Source organism: Mobula hypostoma, chromosome 27 (genome assembly GCF_963921235.1).
Source record: "Mobula hypostoma chromosome 27, sMobHyp1.1, whole genome shotgun sequence".
Lineage (NCBI taxonomy): Eukaryota > Metazoa > Chordata > Chondrichthyes > Myliobatiformes > Myliobatidae > Mobula > Mobula hypostoma.
The window spans coordinates 3,144,693-3,161,380 of NC_086123.1; the positions used below are offsets into that span (position 1 = coordinate 3,144,693).

General features: G+C 45.2%; 1 protein-coding gene across 2 annotated transcripts; it reads left to right on the forward strand.

The window, feature by feature from the left end:
- Positions 1–2,560: 2,560 nt before the first annotated feature.
- On the forward strand, positions 2,561–15,766 carry prkab1a (protein kinase, AMP-activated, beta 1 non-catalytic subunit, a). Of its 2 annotated transcripts, none has more exons than XM_063034523.1 (8): positions 2,561–2,670; positions 3,028–3,218; positions 5,010–5,179; positions 6,333–6,426; positions 9,207–9,321; positions 10,100–10,233; positions 11,785–11,853; positions 13,758–15,766. In XM_063034523.1, exons 2-8 carry the CDS (start codon positions 3,051–3,053, stop codon positions 13,833–13,835), a joined length of 828 nt encoding a protein of 275 aa, XP_062890593.1. In that variant the 5' UTR covers positions 2,561–2,670; positions 3,028–3,050; the 3' UTR covers positions 13,836–15,766. The 2 variants fall into 2 exon arrangements, with proteins under 2 accessions (XP_062890593.1, XP_062890594.1); XM_063034524.1 differs by having other exon boundaries at positions 3,028–3,212.
- The last annotated feature ends 922 nt before the right edge of the window (positions 15,767–16,688 follow it).

The window sequence follows — 16,688 nt, forward strand, 5'->3', positions numbered from 1 at the left end:
GAGTCTGTGCCTGAACTTGTTATCTAGTTACTGCCTGTTGAAAATCCAGATGAATGGTCTCTACTCAAAACACCAACTGTCCATTTCCTGCAGTAGCAAACCCTATTTACATGCAACGTGACCTGTTGCTCAGCCAATTGGAACATTAAGATAAACTATCAATCCACATTATTACAGTAATACCTTTAACAGTTTAACTACTTGCAATGAGAGGGTCTGATTATTACCATTTCCAAGCCCCTGACTCAATATCTAGAAAGTCAAATGAACCAATTATGTACAGTAAATACTCAGGCCACAAAAGCAGCTCAGAGTCTGGGTTATCTTGTAGCAAGCGACTCACCTCCGGACATCCCAAAGGCTTTCCAATGTCTGCATAAGTCAGGAGGACAACAGCTGCCTGTTGAGTGTAGCTCCAGCAGCTCTTAAGCAACTTAATTTCATTCAGGATGAAACATTTGCTCGGCACTCTGACGATCACCTTGCTCGTTCACTCCTTTTGGCAGTTATGCATCGTAGTTGCAGTGTCTACCACCTACAAAACAGACTGCACTTACCCAGGCTTCTGCAGTGACACCTCCCAATCCCATGACCTTGGCAGAGGTGAAGGGTAAGGACAGCAATCACTTGGGAACATCACTGCTTTCCAGTTTGCCTCACCTTCCTGACCTGGAAATATATCATTACTGGTCCTGAGAAACTCAGTTACAGGGAAAGGTTGAATAGGTTAGGACTTTACTCCCTGGAGCGTAGAAGAGTGAGGGGAGATTTGATAGAGGTATATAAAATTATGATGGGTATAGATAGAGTGAATGCAAGCAGGCTTTTTCCACTGATGCAAGGGGAGAAAAAAAACCAGAGGACATGGGTTAAGGGTGAGGGGGGAAAAGTTTAAAGGGAACATTGGGGGGGGGCTTCATACAGAGAGTGGTGGGAGGGTGGAATGAGCTGCCAGATGAAGTGGTAAATGCAAGTTCACTTTTAACATTTAAGAAAAACTTGGACAGGTATATGGATGGGAGGTGTATGGAGGGATATGGTCCAGGTGCAGGTCAGTGGGACTAGGCAGAAGAATGGTTCTGCACAGCCAAGAAGGGCCAAAGGGCCTGTTTCTGTGCTGTAGTTTCTATGGTTCTATGGACCCGATAGGATCATAGAAGCACTTTCACCGGAAGAACTACAGTGCTTCAAGAAAGTGGTCCAGGACCTCCGTCATGGACGTTGAGAGATGGGTAATAAAAAATGGCCTTTTATTACCCATCCCTCGACATCCATGAGAAAGTGATCCAAAATGAATTCAAAGATGAATTTTAAAAATTGCTGAAAACTCAGTCAAGTAGTGTCTGAGGAAAAGAAACCAATTAGATATTTAAGAAAGATAACCTTCCTCAGAACTGTGGGAGTAGTTCTCCCTCATTGTTAACTGTTATTAGGCTTATGTCCTTTTCACTTTCTTTCCACAAAATGCCTCTAACTGTCAGTCCTCATGCTCCTTGCCACCTAATTTGTCGTAATTAATTTCCATATTGCTACTGCCCCACTTCTGTTCCAGGGAAGGTTCCCTGACCTGAAATGTTGACTGGTTTCTCTTTCCACAGATGCTGCTTGACTGGCTTAGTTCTTCCAGCACTTCTGGTTTTGTTTCATGTTTCTGCATCTGCAGTTTTATTTAGTCAGAGTCATAGAACACTGCAACACAGAAACAGGCTATTTGGCCCATCTAGTCTGTGCTAATCTATTTATCTGCCTAGTCCCATTGACTTGCACCCAGACCATAGCCTTCCACACCTCTCTCATCCATATCCATATCAGAATCTCTCTTAAACGCTGAAATCGAACACACATCCAGCACTTTTCGCTGGCAGCTCATTCCACAATCTGACCACCCTCTCAGAAAAGAGTTTCCTCATGTTTCCCTTAAACGTCTCACCTTTCACCCTTAACCTATGACCTCTAGTTCTAGTTGCACCCAATATTAGTGGAAAAAACCTGCTTATGTTTACCATCATAATTTTGTATACCTCGATCAAATCTCCCCTCATTCTCCTACACTCTAGGGAATATAGTCTTTGCTTATTCAATCATTACTGATAGCTTAAGTCCACAAGATCTGGCAATATCTTTGTAAATTTTCTTTACACTCCTTTAGTCTTATTGGTATCATTTTTATAGATTGTTGACCAGAACTGCACACAATATTCTAAGTATTTTGCGAAGGCCAATTTATTTTTCAATTATGATGAGTTGGTCAAGTTTATTGTCAATTGCAGAAGGTCGTCACGGACATAAATGTAATAAACAAATTTCATGCAGTAGCATTAGAGGCATAACGTTTAAAATAAAATTACACAAGTACGAATTTCAAATAAATTTTACGAGAAAGTGGTCATAGTGTTACTATTACTGAGGAAATGATTAGGGCTGTACGTATATGATGTTATTTCATAACAGAGTCCCTACCTGGAATGAGGGATCTCCCATTATGAATAATTGCAGTAATATGTCCATAGCATTGTCGGGCTCCGGAATCCTGCTCCAGCTCATCAGCTTTCTCTGCTCCTGGGAGCGCATAGTTGGTGGGACCGGTTGGGTGGCATTTGATTGGCGGATACGAGGAGCGGTGTGTCGGTGAACATTGACCGGAGGAAGAAAGGATCAAAGCGTCGGCGGGTGAGTGCCCTTTCGGGGCCGTGCACGGAGAGAGACGGCGGCGACCCAGGTTTCGGAACGCGGGGCGAATCGGAACCTGGAGCTCGTAACATTCACGCCGGACGGCCTGTGGGGAGGCTGGGGCTCCGCCCTCGCCTGTTTATCGGGGCGGCCCGGCCCGGCCCCGCCTGCCAGCCCGCGGCACCAAAACATCCACTCGGTCTCCGTCTCCCTCACCCCTCCCACTGGCTCGGTCTCTTCACCCCCACCTGGTCCGTCCCTCCCTTCCCCAATCACCCTTCACCCGGTACCCCACCCAACCCCCAACCCTGCTTCTTCTCCCATTGACTGACCTCTTTGCCCATTTTATTTGTTTAGTGGGTTTTACGGAGCTTCAAAGGATGGGCAACACCAACAGCGAGCGTGCAGCGCTGGAGCGCCAGGGGGCTCACAAGGCCTCCCGAAGAGACAGCACTGGCAGCGCTATTAAGGAGCACGACCGTCCCAAGATTTTGATGGACAGTCCAGAAGATGCAGACATCTTTCACGCTGAGGAAATCAAAGTACTGGTATCTCCACAAAGGATTTTAATATTTTCTCCATCACGTACTGTTCTCCGTGTTCCCTGCTTTGCCCACTAAACTACTATTTTGTAGAAGATAATTTCCTTTCTCCAACTCTCCCAAAGAGTGCCGGTGTGGTAGGAGGTGACAGGCAATAAAACCAGCAGGTCCTTACACTTGCCAAAAGTACATGTGAGGGGCTGTCAATGAGCAACCTCAGGAGTTAGACACAGGCAGTGTTTGTATTTGTCCCAAAGCTGAGCCAGGTAGCAGGGAAAACTGCGGGTTGGAATTCGGCAAAGCACCAGCCATAATCTTCCAGTTGTCTGTAGATGCAGAGTGCTGCTGGAGGACTGGACAATGTTGAATCAGAGAGCAGGAATGTTCCTGGTTCTGCCTAGGCTCTGTTGATCAATGAATGGTCCAAAGAACAGAAGAAATAAAGAGTGGACTACTCAGCCCTTTAAGGCTGCCCTACCATTTTCCCTGACTGATCTACCCTGGCATCCACTTCTGTCCTATACCAATTCCTTATACTCTAGTTCTGAATTCAAAAACATATCAATCTCTCTCAATACCTCCAATGATCTAGCCTCTGTGACCCTCCAGGATAGAGAATTAGGTTCATTACCCTCTGTGAGAGAAGAACTTGCTTTTCATCCTTCTAACTTCTTTGTGGATTATCTTTATCACTGCCCCATTATGAGGTTGTTTATAGACACGCACAGTAATGTAATGCGGCCTCAGTTGCTGTTTAATTCGAAGTAGGTGAATTCCATCCTTAACCCTTTGATGACAACTTCTTTCTCCTCCCTTAGTCACTTCATTTGCCTTTCTCCTTATCCTCTGTCAACATGTTGTTTTCTGGAATGTTTGAATGTTTTGCACTCCCTTCTACAATGTCCTAGATCACAGCATCAGAAAAGGACAGTAACTAAAACATACACCTATCCTTTACTCTTCTACTTCTACTCTTTACTGTTCTGCCACCCCTCCCACTGAGCAGTTGTTTCTTCTGTTGTGTTTTCATACCCTGGATTACCACTGCTACCCAAATACAATAAATGTTCTTTCAATAAGAAACTATTAAATTTAAATCTATAGCATGTAATCCCCATCATTAAAATCAATGGTATTGCTGCTTCTGTACCAGTTTTAATCTAGCCAGGTTGTTTATGCAGATTCCAAACTCTATGTGGCAGGGAATTGCTTCCTCCAGGAGTTCCTTTGCACATACTCCAAGCACAAAGGGGTTAACAAATCATGTGCACGTGTCCAGAAAAGTTAGAGCATTGTAAGTTGCCTGCTGCAACAGCAATGGGGCTCAGTGGTTTTCCAGAGATTTCCCCAGAAGATTTGGGACACTCATTGGGACTGATGTGGCTGGTGTAGATCCCGGCCAGGAACTTGCTCATGCTGTAACCACAGGGCAGTAGTTGTCAGTCCTTCTGTGTGGAAGGAAGAGGCAGGGTAGAAGAAAGTCATCAAGATCTTCACACACCAATTCTGCAAGGAGATTACCTGCATTCATAAAATGTTGATTGTACTGAGTCTGTGCGTTTTGCCAAGGTCTCCTGAGCAGTTAATTTGTCACAAGACTATACTGAGACTGCCTAACAGATTTCACTAAATTCACACAGGTCTGCTCCGACTGCTGTACTGAAGCAGATTTGTTATTTGTTTGTAAGTCAGCTGTTCCTGGGTTTCCTTCCTTTGTGATGAAATGTAGTTAAGAAAGTTGAGTTTTAAATCGGCCAGTGATTGGGTTCATTTTCAGAGTTTTCTTCTGCCTTCAAGGGCCCAATGGAGAAGGATGAGTACCTTGCCTGGCAACAGGACCTGGAAGTGACTGACAAAATTTCCAAGCAGGCTCGCCCGACTGTGTTTCGATGGAAAGGGGGTGGGAAGGAAGTTTTTATCTCTGGATCCTTCAATGGCTGGACCAACAAAATCCCACTTACCAGAAGGTAGGTCTCCCTGAACCCCTCCTCGTAAGTTTGACAGGAGTGCTGGCTGCTCTCCATGATGGTTACCAGAGACCTGCTGTGGGTGTGAGACAGAAGACAAGCACTCTTTACAGAAAGACTAGACTTGACTTGGAGCAGTATATCTATGTAGGAAGACTATAATTCAGAGGTTTAGTAAGTGCAGACTGATGCAAGAATAGTTTTCATTTATATTAATAATAATGGGTCCAATAATGTTGTATTGCTTCATCCAATCATTGGCACATGAGTACCTCAACTAGATAGTGATGCCTCGTAATAACCTCAATGGGGAGTTGTAGCATTAGGTTCAACCACTGTAATAAAGAGAGTTATATTTAATTGCAATGACAGATAGATGACCTTTTGGAAACAAGAACTGTGGCTCCTGAGCAGTAATCATGACAACTGCAGCACAAACCCGATGTGCAATATAATAATTTCCATGGGCTCTTTGACTTTCTGATACAAGTTTGACAGAGAACCAGTGAGAAATCTTAGGAGCTACACATGGGTGTGTTGGTTGTTTTCCAAGGGTTTTGTGAACTCCGAGTGGAGGAGGAGTACAAACGTCTCACAGTACGCCGTCAGTTGCACCATTTGGTGCATTTCATACTCAACTGCAATCAGGAGTGGATGGGCCCCAGGGTGCCAGACAGTTCTGTTCTTTCTAGTTGCATTTAGTTCCAGGTTTAGCTGCACGAGACCGTTTAACAAGCACTACGTGCCTGGTATTTCCATATGGTGTAGAAGGAAGCCATTTGGCCTGATGAATCTTGGAGCAATCCCCTAAACCTCATTTCCCTACTTATTGCCTTGTAGCCCATTCTGTCTCATGAGCCCATTAAAGTTCGTGACAAAAATTTTACAGTAACCAATTAACCTAATGACCACCACATCTTTGAGATGTGAGGGTGGGAAAATGAGTCATCTGGGACAAATTTGTGTGCTCACAGAGAAAAGCGTGTAAACACCATGCAGGCAACACAAGAGGTGAGAATTGAACTTGGATCACTGGAACTGTGAGATGGAAACACCACCCATTTCACTGCCAGGGACATTATGAACTGACTCAGCAGCATCAGGCACATCTCATTTCATGAGCTTAATTACTGCTGTACCTTGCCTTCTACAGTCAGAATAACTTTGTGGCGATTCTGGATCTCCCCGAGGGTGAGCATCAGTACAAGTTCTATGTGGATGGTCAGTGGACTCACGATTCATCAGAGGTATGAGATGGTTGCGTTCTGTAATTCATTAATGAAAGGGAGCCAGGATATGTGGGAACTGGTACATGTTGTGATCGGCCATGTTATAGGCACTGTTCAGCGTTCGTTTATTGTCAAAGTATTTGTGTCATATACAACTTTAAGATTCACTTTCTTGCAGGAAAAACAATGAAACTCCAGTAGAATCACGGTAGCAGCACAATAGTGTAGCAGTTAGCATAAAGCTCTTACAGCGCCAGTGATCCAGGTTGCTGTCTCTACGGAATTTGTACGTTCTCCCTGTGAGCATGTGAGTTTCCCCCGGGTTGCTCTCTGCACAGAGTTTGTACGTTCTCCCCGTGAGTGCATGGGTTTCCCCCGGGTTCTCCAGTTTCTTCCCACATTCCAAAGAAGTAGGAGTTAGTGGGTTAATTGGTCATGTGTGTAGTTGGGCAGTGCAGGCTTGTTGGGCCAGAAGGGCCTGTTACTGTATTGTGTCTCTAAATCTAAAACATAGAATCCACGGAACACCACACCATGACAAAAAACACAAACGTCCGATGTGCAAAAGGGACAGATTGTTCAAATAATAAAAAAGTAAACAAGTAATACTGAGACTGTGAGCTGCCGAGACCCAGGGGGGGTGGGCCCGTGGGCTGCCGAGACCCTGGGGGGGGGGCGCTGCCAAGACCCTGGGGGGGTGGGCCCGTGGGCTGCCGAGACCCTGGGGGGGGGGCCGTGGGCTGCCGAGACCCTGGGGGGGGGGGTGCTGCCAAGACCCTGGGGGTGTGGGCCCGTGGGCTGCCGAGACCCTGGGGGGGGGGCGCTGCCAAGACCCTGGGGGGTGCCCGCGGGCTGCTGCTGAGTCACTTCAGCGCCGAGGTGAGTGAAGTTGGTCCAGGAGCCCAGTGGCTGCTGGGCAACAACTGCTACGGAGCCTGGCGGCACAGGCCCCAGGACTCTTGCGCCTCTCGCCGGTGGCAGTAGCGAGTAGAGAGGGAGAAAGATCAAACGCAGGTAGACTGGACGGACTCGGGTGGGGCATCCTGGCTGGCACGGAGTGGTGGGGCTGAACTCTGGGTTGTTTACTACTTGAAACTTCAACCCCGCTATGGCTGTCTCTTCCAGTTTGTCAGTTTTTGTTGTGCGTGTTTTTTGTGGAATTGCAGGTGTTTCTGTTTTCCTGTGGGTGCTTGCAAGAAAATGAATCCCAATATTATGTATGATATATGTACTTTGATTAATGGGCCATTTTTGTGGCATGGAGAATCTTCACCCTGGAATTTTTATGTCTAGTGTGGACAGAGTCTAGGAGCACTCAGTCTCACAGTAGGCTGGGCCAGAAAACCACTGCAGTACCAAGTCTTGCTCATTATTTTTCTTAAAGAATACTTGAACTTAATTTCAGGTTCTTATCACTTATAGCCAGCTTTGTGTGGAGACCATTGATCAAAGGGATATTGCCTGCATATTTGATCCTTGGCCAGGCTGTCCTGACATCTGCCTGACAATGTGGGAGGGTGTCTCTCCAGAAGCACGATTACCGCTCCGTTAGTCTGTTCTCATCGGCAGAGAATGGAAGGGGTAATTAGTACCACAGTCAAACAACACTCACTTAACAACAGCCTGCTCACAGAACCTCGATTTGTGTTCTGCCAAAGCCACTCGGCTCTTGACCATTTCACAGTGGTGGTGCGAACATGGACAGAAGAGCAGAACTCTGCAGGTGAAGTGAGTAAACACCTTTGACATCAAGGCCATATTTGATTAAGTATGGCCGCTAAATGTCAGTCAATGGGGATCAAAGAGGAAACCTTCTGCATTCCCTGCTACTTAGATAATGAAGTTTATTGTCCATATCCAAATGAAGCAAGACTTGGCCAATATCTAGGCCTGGGCTGATAGCAGACGAGTAACATTTGTATTACACAAGTGCCAAGCAATGACTATATCCACAAAAAGAAAATCCAACCCCTGACATTCCATGGCATTTCCTGAAATCCCCCTCTAATAGTACGCCAACCAGAAACTGAACTAGCGTAGCCAAATACATGATGTAGCTGCAGGAGCAGGTCAGAGGCTAGGAATCCTGTAGTGGGTAACTCACCTACCATACCAAAGCCTGTCTGCCATCCACAAGGTTCAAGTCGAGAGTGCAATGGAATACTCTCCTGGCCTGGATTGAATGCAGCTTGAACAATACTTAAGAAGCTCAAATTTAGATAAGGACATTGATAAAAACAGCCCATCCACAACTGTTCGCTCACTTCACCACCAACACACATTAGCAGCAGTCTGTACTATCCATTGGTTACACTGCAACAACTCCGACTCGGTAGACCAACTCCTTCTAAACCCACAACCTCTGCCAGTTCAGACAAGGGCTTCAGAAGTACGGGGAATACCACCCCTCGAAGGTACTCTTCCCTCTCTCCCCCCACCCCAGGAATTTGAAAATAGGAGAATTTTACAATCAGACTTTAACTGGGAGGCAGGTAGGTCAGCCAAAACAAGGCTTGTGGGTAAAGAGGATGGTGTGATTTGTTGGGCTGGTGGTGCACAGGCTCAGGAGGCATGATGGAGGTTACCAGATTGGGTGCATTTTGGCTGGGTTGAGGGATGTTACAGGGACAGAAACCAGTACTCAGTTTTGTCTCAGGTAGACGGGGTCAAATACAACACAAGGATAATGAAGCAACTTCTGTAGCGTTGGAAAGACGTTGGTGCTGGAAGGCTTTGCAGTTTGCACGTTGATTCTTGTGGTTGCGATGTGTAAGTTTTGAAATGTGCTGTCTCTCCAGCCTACCACCACCAGCCAGCTCGGCACCATCAACAATGTTATCCAGGTGCGGCAGACGGACTTCGAGGTGTTTGATGCATTGATGGTGGATTCGCAGAAATGTTCAGACATGTCGGGTGAGTCAGAAATGTGAGAGGTGAATTGTGATAAGACTTGAAAAAGTGCCACGTGCAGTGTTAGGGTGACAGGAGGAGGAGCTGGCTGTTTGCTGAAGCTATCCGATGAACTCCACATGCCTGCTCTGACACCACTTGGTCTTCGTTTATTCCATTTCCGTCCTGTTAGATCTGTTTCCATTGCCCTTTCTGTAACTGGCCATCACAAATGCCTGTGTTTAAAACTGCTCCCTCAAGCTGATTGTCAGAAGACCCAGTGAGTTCATAATCTAGTATCCATCCAGCTCCCATCATTTCTGCCTGTAGTAAAATTAAATCTCCTCTGAACATTCTGTGCTGTGAGGATATGGCCAGCTTCTTTCCCTCTCCACATAGCTGAATTCCTGCATGCCTGGTATGTTCTGGTAACTTGTTCCTTTACCTACTCCAAAGCCTTAACAATTCCCAAAGTGGCATGCTTGTAGAGCTGCTAACCTGAGCCCATTGATCCGGTTAAGGCCTACTGAGCATCTGGCAGACGCTCCTCAACTCCTTTTAACATTGTCCTTTTTGGGTTATTTGCCTTTTTTTTAATTAACAAAATGAATTTTTCGCACATCCACTTTGAGCTAGAAATGCGTTAATGAAAACGATCTCATACTCATGAATTCCTGCCCCTTTTTCTCATTGATCAGTTTTGCTGCTACTACCCTTGTTTACATTAAGCATTTTAGCTACCGTCACGGCTTTTGTTATTGATATCAAAGTAGGGTTAATCTGGATGATTAATTTTTTTTAGATCTGTCGAGCTCTCCCCCTGGCCCGTATCACCAGGATCCTTACGTGTACAAGCCAGAGGAGAGAATTAAAACGCCACCTATTCTGCCACCACACCTGCTCCAGGTCATCCTGAACAAGGACACAGGCATTTCAGTGAGTTCAAGCCATTGCTCGTTCTCTGATTAATGACACGATGTTTGATGGGTTGAGGTTTAGCTTACTGGGAGCAATGCTTATACCAGCTGAATGACCAATATCCGATGAGGCAGCTTTTCATTGGGATACTGTACTTAGTTAATCAATTTTGAGAGCTGTTCAGGATTTGTGTGAGGATCCAGGGCATGCCTGTGCCTGTGATGAAATTGTGGCAGTGCTGCCTGCAGATGCACTATGTACCCGTGTCCTTGGGACAACCTGGTTTTGAGAGGATCCGAGTTCTCTTTGTAGGTCTCACAAGAGCACAAAAGGAGGAAAATAAATGTGCTTCTGGCTGTCTTTCACTGGGTGAGGGAACTCTATTAGCTGTGGACGGCTGTTTATATTGTCATCCAGATGATCAGTATAGAATCACAGACATTAGGATGCCAGTGCTTTATAGCAGATAAACTAGGTGGTTTTAAAGCATGTTTTTCCACTATCTGAGTAGATGAGTTTGTATTTGTCCCTGGATTCTGGTACAGTTTTTGATTTATTATCGTCACTGATCTATACATAATTATATTGTGTACGTGTACCTAGTTCTGCACACGAGAGATATTTTCCTTTTTTGCCGATGCGATGTACATACTGTGGAATACTACACATGTCCAGTGCTGTGAATGCTCATCAGTTGCCCAACGTCATGAGACTGGGCACTCGTTCTGATACATCTGAACTGAGTTGCCATACGTGTTATTATCCTATGACAGTCTGTTCGTTAAGTGTTTGTGTATATCATTCTGCTTCTAAGCCTGCAAAGATGTACTTGAATATTTTTGTTGTGCCATTTGCACATCCTAACCAGTAAATTTGCAAAAACCCATCTGTTGTTTTATTTTAAAAGCTTATACTCAATGGATTCTTAATCTGTTAAAAACAGCAAGCTTGTCTTCATTTTTTCACTCTATTAATTTGTTAGCCCAGAATGCAATGGATGACCTTCACCCCCTCTTACTGCTTGACCAATGCCCCCCTAAAGTCGGCTGAGGACCCCAGCATCGTAGCGACAGACTGGGTTGAGCAATGCTGCAGAATGATAACCCAGTGCAAGCCTCCAGTATCTCGTGGTCATGAAAGGCTGAAATGAAGAAGCATTACTAGGGCTCTTCTGTTTGGAATAAGGGAAGGTGAGAGGTGACTTGATAGAGGTGTATGAGATGCTAAGACAGAATGGACAACCAATATTTTTCCCAGGACAGAAATGTCTAGTACCGGAGGGCATCATTTTAATGTGGTTGGAGGAAAGTATAGGTAGGATGGCTATCAGTGTTAGGTATCTTACACAGAGTAGCGGGTGTGTGGAATATGCTGACCCAGTGGTAGTAGAGGCAGATACATTTGGGATATTTTAAGAGACTCTTAGGCACTTGGATGAAAGAATTTGCGAGAAGGAAGCATTAGATTGATGTTGTAGTGGTTTGAAGGACTGGCCGAAGGACCTGTTCTGTTCCATGTTCTGTACAGAGAGGGTCCCATTCTGATCCTGGTGTGTTTGCTTGCTCTTAGTGTGATCCTGCCTTGCTTCCAGAGCCAAACCACGTCATGTTGAACCACCTGTATGCTCTGTCCATCAAGGTGAGTATTGCTCTTTTTTAAAAATGTCTTTACTCTTCAATCTACCTGCTTGGCCAGAAGTACTAACCCTCCAGGTTCTCCTACTGACTGTTAAATTCCTCCAGTCAACAGTCTGTCCTGGACAGAATTTGCTTTAAGTGATGGGGAATGGGAGAGGTGGTTCGGTTATGAATTCACTGGAATGACTAGCGATATTTAAAAGGATCTTTTCCTCAAACTTGAATTTTACAGAAAGATTCAGAAAACACCTTACTGCTTCATTTTGACTCTTTTTCAAATTAATAAAAAAGATGAGAAATTAAAAGGAAAAAAATGCAAAAACTGCACATCTAACTCCAATTATGTGTTGCTGATCTTTCAGTAACATTCACTGCTGTATCTTGACGTAAACTGAGAAGGAAAAGTTCAAGATTCACTGGTCAAATTGTGGAGCTCATAAGCTATGAGCTCTTATTTCTTTGTTTTCAGTCTTATAAGAGGGGTCTGATATTCAGATTGATTTAGTACATGTACATTGAAACATACAGTGAAATGCTTTGTTTGCATTAATGGCCAACACAGCCTGGCGATGTACTGGGTGCAGACCACAAATGCCACTGCATTTCCGCACCAACACAGCATACTGATGGTGCTTGGCAGAACGACACAGAACACAAAAACAACAAAACATTAACAGCAAAATAAGCAACAAAACAAGCCAGTCCCTCCCACCTATCCATTCTGATATGAAAAGTCAGCATTTGCACGACCTTTCCCATCCATTCCCCTTGCGCTCTGCACTGCACCATATCGATTCTCCAACTTTTGTACCTCGCCCTCCTCCTCCCTTGTGAGCCATCACTCCCGCACGCAAGCATCTTGCCCACAAGTGCCACCAGAACAAGGAAATCACTCCCACTACATTCCTTTATCCTGATAATTCTTTAAAGATCCAACACTTCAAAGGAGCACATACTATCTATTAGAATAGATCCTTTTTTTTAAAATAAGGAACCTGTTGAGGAAGATAGGTTAATTCTTCCAGTTACCTAATTTTTATTCACCCAAAGATTTTTGATATCAATGCTCTTTGTTGGATCTTGCTACTCATGTCGTATGTACTGAGATACAGACTTGGTACAATATTAACAGTTCATTTCTGTAAATGAACAGCTGCCTGTCAATCATCGGGAGCATCCTTTGTGACATCCCAAAGCAATGAACTGCACTGCTTAAGTGGAATACGTGTACCCTCACTATCCCCTGGTTACCCACTCCAACTTTCACAGTTCTTACACCCCTATCCCTGCCATACACAGTTCTTCCCCACCCCCAGACATTTTCCAGTTTCTCCCACCCAGTTTTACCTCATCTTTCATAACCTTGGATGTCAGACATAGTGCACCTCATGTCTAAAGACTACTTGAAGCTCAACGCCAAGCCCTTTCTATTTATTAATATGTACACACAGAGACTATTCGGCCTCTTGGGTCCATATTGGTTCCCAGTTCTGTTCTTCTCTTCCTGTTCCCCTGCAGCTTATTTTCTGCCTCGTGCCCATCAGCTCCCTGTGGTTTCTTTGCCAGGGACCTACACTTTGGGATGTAGGGGGAAGCTGGGGTACGAGGGCGAATGTGTGGAACCGCAAACTCCACACAAGGAGCACTGAATGTTATGATTGGCCCCAAGTCCATGGAGCTGTGGGAGGACAACACCACCGTCTGACATTACACTTGCTGCATTTTGGTGTATAGCTCCCAGGTGTCAGCAAAGGGGAATTGCCGCATTGAGTTCCCTGAGCGAATGCTGAGTCCTGTGCTGGAGATGGTGTAAGCTTATCCCATTGCTGCCGAAGTGCATCGTGCTTTATAACTGTGCAGTGGTGTTGGGTTTGCTCTTTGCTGAGTATTTGTCGTTGTTCACAGGATGGTGTCATGGTATTGAGCGCCACCCATCGTTACAAGAAGAAGTACGTCACCACTCTTCTTTACAAGCCCATATGACCTGAAAAAGCGGCTCCGTTCTCCCCCTCCAATCAGGAAGCTCCATTTTCTTCAGCAGTCGCTCGCCATTCGTCAATCACTGTCCTGGACTAGCTCAGCAGGATCTTGATCTGATTGAATGGGGCAGTAACTGCGGGAGTCCGGGCGATCCTGTCTGTGTCTGCACACCTACTTCCTGCTCCAGAAAGGGAAATCTGGAATCGGCTGCCAGATAAAGTGCCTCTGATTCTCCCTCAGACTGTCACAGGGGTTCCCAAAGCTAATGATGGGCTACACAGTCATTCCTTGCTGTGACACCTCCATTTCTATTCCATTCATGTTAGAGTTTCTTCCCACTCTGTTGGGAGGAGAGTACTCTGTGCTCATTTGTAACACAGGCTGGAATCGCTGTGAGTTAAGCAATCATGGTGCTACGACAGGGTACACTCTCCAACCACACAGTGGGACAACATCATTTTCCAATTACTTTCACCAAGGAATCACTATCAGGGGAAAGCTGATAAATAAATGGAGCTCTGATTAGATCGGGGAAACCTGCACAAATGTAAGTAAGGGATCAAAAAAGCTCGAAATTTAATGTAATTGAAAACTGGCTGGAATTTCAGCCTGCTTTCTGTCTGTGCTCCACCATAACTATATTCACTGAGCTGTACTCCACAGTGATCAGTCTGCAGTCTGTACAGGCAGGGGCTGGCGTTCCGTGATCTCCATTCTGCCCCCGGTGTCGCAGGGACTGTACAGGTGCCTATGGCAAAGTGGGGATTTGGTGCTCTGGGAATCACTCCTGCAACACTGCAGTAATCTCAATTTCTCACTGCATTAAAGCTGCTGCATTCACTGCATCCTGCTGAACACTTCCAGCTACCGGAAGTTGCCATAGAATAGCAGCAGCCCTATAATCGTCTCTGGTTTAGTTTGTGCCCATTGCATATTTTAGTTCTTTTTTTCCCACTCCTGCTGTGAGATCTCACCCAAGGGACCATTCATCCTGTTTGACCCCAAATAGCTGGGGTTATCCCTCCCTGTTCGTAAACCCCATTAATTCCTGCAGGTCTGGCCCTGCCTCCTCATAACCACACAGATTCCAGTGGGCCTGCCCCTGCTTCCCCGTAAACTCCATTGATTCCAGCAGGCCTGACCCTTCTTTCTTGTAAATCCCACTGATCCCAGCCAGTCTGGCCCTGCCTTCTTGTAGTACACAGGTCCTAGCAGGCCTGTCTCTGCCTCCTAGTAAACCTTATTGATTCCAGCAGGCCTTACCCTGCCTCCTCATAACCCCATTGATTCCAGCACGCCTGACCTGGCCTCCTCATAAACCCCATTGATTCCAGCAGGCCTGACCTGGCCTCCTCATAAACCCCATTGATTCCAGCAGGCCTGACCCGGCCTCCTCATAAACCCCATTGATTCCAGCAGGCCTGACCTGGCCTCCTCATAAACCCCATTGATTCCAGCAGGCCTGACCCGGCCTCCTCATAAATCCCATTGATTCCAGCAGGCCTGACCTGGCCTCCTCATAAACCCCATTTTGTGTCTAAGCCCGTTGTATATCCTAGGCTCTCCATTACAGCCTGAAAGATGTGATGAAGACCTGGGCCTGGTTATTTGGGTGCCCTGTGCATCCTGTTTTACTAACTGAAGAATTTGGAGAGATCCAGGGAAATCAATTTCCTTGTAACAGCTATGGTTTCAGCAATTTTTTTTTTAATGACTGCCAGATTTTTCTCTCTCACAAGTCTCTGAAATATCATGTACATTGGATTTTGTATAGTTTGCCGGCTCATTGACTGGACAGTTACGAATGGTGCATGAGATTATTTCTGTATTTGTTGCACTCTAATGGTAATCGTGAACTTTTTATTGGGAGCAAGTCACCATGGAGTTCTTTGTTTGCGTGTGTCACCTGACAATCAATAAATATTCTGATGACACCTTTCAGTCCAATTAAGTTGCAGTGGATATTACTGAATTGTTTTAGGAAATATAATTGCTGTTGGATAAGAGGCACTGTTGGTTTCACAGGTTTTTACTATGCTATTAGAGTCCTTATTCCATTGAAGGGTGAGCGAAGGTCCAAGGCCCGTGGTTGGTATCTCTACTGATGGTGTTCAAACGACAGGAGGTTTTATTTGCTCCGTGAACAGGAACATATTCTGATAAGATATAATGAAGGATCTGTGTGGTACTATAGATATAGGATGATAATTCTCTCACTGTGGTACAATTACATGATAATGTGTGATTATAGGCCTGACCCAATGCGTCAGTGTAGCAATGATTGCTGCAATTTGGATGTTTCAGGTTCTTGTGTAAGTGTTAATCACAAGAGGGCACTTAGTACACAGACTCCCGTTATAACAATTATTTTTCTTTCTTGACTGAAAGCACTCATCTGTGACATAACTCAGAATATTGTGTTCTGGTCACCACATTTATGGGAAGGATGTGGATGCATTAGAGAGGGTGCAGAGGAGATTTACCAGAATGCGGCCTAAACTAGAGGACATAGCTTATGATGAAAGGTTGAGAGAGGGGGTTAGCCTACAAGGAGAGATTGAGTCAGCTCGGACCAGAAAGATTGGGTGAACCAGGGCTTTCCTTTTTGGAGAGGGGGAGGATGGCAGATGATAGAGATGTACAAGATGAAAAAAGGATAAATTGAGTGGATAGATACTATTTTCCCAATGTGCAAGTAGCTAATACAAGGGGGCATAATTTTAAGGTGTCTGGAGCAAGGGGGAAGTCAGAGGTTAAAAAAAAAAGTGCTGGGTGTATGGAATGCTCTGCCAGGGGTGGAGGTAGAGGCTGATACATTAGGGACATTTAAGAAACTTTTAGATAGCCACATTGGAA

Excerpts from the sequence above, each read along its gene's own strand:
- prkab1a (XM_063034523.1), top strand. The coding sequence starts at position 3,051 with ATGGGCAACACCAACAGCGAGCGTGCAGCGCTGGAGCGCCAGGGGGCT. Across the intron at positions 6,427-9,206 it reads GGACTCACGATTCATCAGAG|CCTACCACCACCAGCCAGCT; the intron begins GTATGAGATGGT and ends CTGTCTCTCCAG. Across the intron at positions 9,322-10,099 it reads GAAATGTTCAGACATGTCGG|ATCTGTCGAGCTCTCCCCCT; the intron begins GTGAGTCAGAAA and ends AATTTTTTTTAG.